The sequence below is a fragment of the Penaeus japonicus genome, unplaced genomic scaffold (assembly GCF_977035675.1).
Source record: "Penaeus japonicus unplaced genomic scaffold, GWHDUDI00000001_assembly GWHDUDI00000637, whole genome shotgun sequence".
NCBI classification, from domain to species: Eukaryota; Metazoa; Arthropoda; class Malacostraca; order Decapoda; family Penaeidae; genus Penaeus; species Penaeus japonicus.
In genome coordinates this window covers 12,501-15,000 of record NW_028235039.1, presented here as the reverse complement: position 1 = coordinate 15,000, position 2,500 = coordinate 12,501, and the positions used below count along the sequence as shown (strand labels likewise).

The 2,500-nt window shown below is 35.6% G+C and overlaps 1 protein-coding gene across 1 annotated transcript; it reads right to left on the bottom strand.

Annotated features, from left to right (window-relative positions):
- Positions 1-633: 633 nt before the first annotated feature.
- On the bottom strand, positions 634-2,187 carry LOC122249910 (uncharacterized). Its single transcript, XM_043011098.2, has 3 exons — positions 1,984-2,187; positions 1,153-1,266; positions 634-809 (listed from the first exon to the last, which is right to left on the bottom strand). The coding sequence occupies exons 1-3, from the start codon at positions 2,054-2,056 to the stop codon at positions 682-684; spliced, it is 315 nt and encodes a 104-aa protein (XP_042867032.1). The 5' UTR covers positions 2,057-2,187; the 3' UTR covers positions 634-681.
- Positions 2,188-2,500: the final 313 nt, after the last annotated feature.

Below are 2,500 nucleotides of genomic sequence, written 5' to 3'. Positions count from 1 at the left end.
AATTTATTACTGTAACTAATCTTTGGATTTTTTTTTTCAATCATGGAATGAAATATTAATGGATGCATACATAACCTACTTAATTGTTACATCTATTTACTGATTGTAAATTAAGTGAATAGTATATAAAACAATCATTGAATTATCACAGCTCAAATAGACAAAATTAATGGCTATAATTCTGGAAAAAATAGATGGTGTCATAATCGCACTATCACAAAGATATATTTATATATTTATCAGTCTTCACTCATTATTACTTTTATTAACAAAGATATAAAGAAATCACAATGCTATCTATCTATCCCTCATCATAAACCAGACCTCTAATATAACGAAACAGAAGACAAATCAACTGTACATATACAAAAAAAAGAAAAAAAAAAAAAGAAAAAAAAATATATATATACTTTTCGCTTTAGAACATATAAAAAAATAAACACTTTTCGCTTTAGAAGATATAAAAAAAAAGAAAAAAAAACACTTTTCGCTTTAGAACATATACATATAAAAAAAAAAAATAATAAACACTTTTCGCTTTAGAAGATATAAAAAAAAAGAAAAAAAAAAACACTTTTCGCCTTAGAAAATATAAAAAAAGAAAGAAAAAAAGAAAAAAAAAAAAAAAAACACTTTTCGCTTTTGAAGATACACTTAATACGAGAAATCCTGAAACCCCTTTTAGATAGGGATGATACAGGCGTCGCAGGAGTGTGGGCAAAGGGGGAGCATCTGGACAGGGTGGGTCACACACGCTCCAATCCTGGCCCAGTCAGCGCACTTGTGGTTCCTGTCCCGGCATTCTGGGTCTGGGGGGACAATGGGGGGAGATTTTGAGGTATCAGAGGTGGTTGGTTGTTATGTGATGTATACTAAACACACACAGAGACACACACACGTATACACACATACACACACATATATATATATACACACACACACACACACACACACACACACACACACATATATATATATATATATATATATATATATATATATATATACACACACAAACACACACGCACATACACACACACGCACACACACACATCACAACAAGAACAACAACCGAGAAAAGTTAACACCAAGACCACAAGAAACAACAAAACCAAAATATTTCCCCGAAAACAGAATCTCTTCCAAACTTACCCAAACAAAGATTACAAGACACAGGGCAGTTCTGGATCATAAACAGCTGATCGCGTTGACAAAGTCCGTTGCGCGCCCATGAACTACACATGGGCGTATGATCTTCACAGCTTCCTACAAGAGAGACGAGATCAAGGTGATTGATAGCAATGTATTAATAAGGGCTTCACTACATATCTAATTAGTGTTTTTTTCAATAGAGATTTATTTTTTTTCATGGATGTATATATCATACCTGTATTTCGCTACCTTCCTCATTCATATCTATCTATCTATATATTCCTTCTCATCATTATCAATACCACACAAGAGAGTGAAATAAAACAGTAGGTGGATGTGATAATAGATCCATAAGAAGGTGGGTGTGGGTGAAATAGACCTTCAATAAATGAAAACTATGCTTATTATAAATCCTTCTTGTGGGCCATGATATTTATAATGAGTGGAAGACACCATCGTCGTAATAAAAATAGTAGAATAAATACACAATACACAAAGAAGAATGTTAGAAGATAATCTATTCTTCTCACGTATTACAAGATGGTGACTAAATACGCGTGTGTGGAATTGTGAATATGTAAGTGCGTACGTAGTCAGCTGTAATTATATTCATATGCGTGTGTACGTGTGTGTGTCTGTTTATCTGTTCATGCATGTGACTGGGTGTATAGTAAGTATTAGGTATACGTACATGTTCGTTTACAACGTACATGGACGTATATCTATCTTAAAGTACACATACAAACAAATAAGGATCAAATCACAAATTCAAATATAAAATCTCGCAACACAGCAAACAGCCAATCACTAAAGAAACAACCCATTTCTTACCGAAGTGACCGCGGACTTGCACGGCGAATCCACACAGGAAAAGGAGACAAAAAACTCTTCTTAGACCCATCATATTCTCCTCTATTTACGGGTAAACAAAGCCGTTCTTCTTAAACACAAAACGTAAACAAAACAACGGAGGACGCAGCAATACACCCTTAGCACGCCGGGAGGACTCAAGTCTCCAGTGTGGCCGTAACGCGTTCTGCTGGATTTGACCTTCGAAGTAAAATCATTGCCACATAGCTCTACCGTGAGACCGCTTGTAGGTATGTGGAAATCATGAGGGTATTTTTATTATGTTGTGTAGACTTTGCTGATTGGTATTTTAAATGTTTGAAAGGATGGCGGTACAGGATATGAAAATGGGAAGTAGGATAAGGAGGGTGATGGTGAAGATGGGGGAGGAAGGGGAGAAGAAAGGGGTAGATGGAATAGGAGGAGAAGGTGAAGGAGAGGAAGAGAAGGAGGGTGAATGAGAGGAAGAGAAGGAGGGTGAAGGAGAGGAAGAGAAGGA

Excerpts from the sequence above, each read along its gene's own strand:
- LOC122249910 (XM_043011098.2), bottom strand. The coding sequence starts at position 2,056 with ATGATGGGTCTAAGAAGAGTTTTTTGTCTCCTTTTCCTGTGTGGATTC. Across the intron at positions 1,267-1,983 it reads GCAAGTCCGCGGTCACTTCG|GAAGCTGTGAAGATCATACG; the intron begins GTAAGAAATGGG and ends TCTCTCTTGTAG. Across the intron at positions 810-1,152 it reads GTCTTGTAATCTTTGTTTGG|ACCCAGAATGCCGGGACAGG; the intron begins GTAAGTTTGGAA and ends TTGTCCCCCCAG.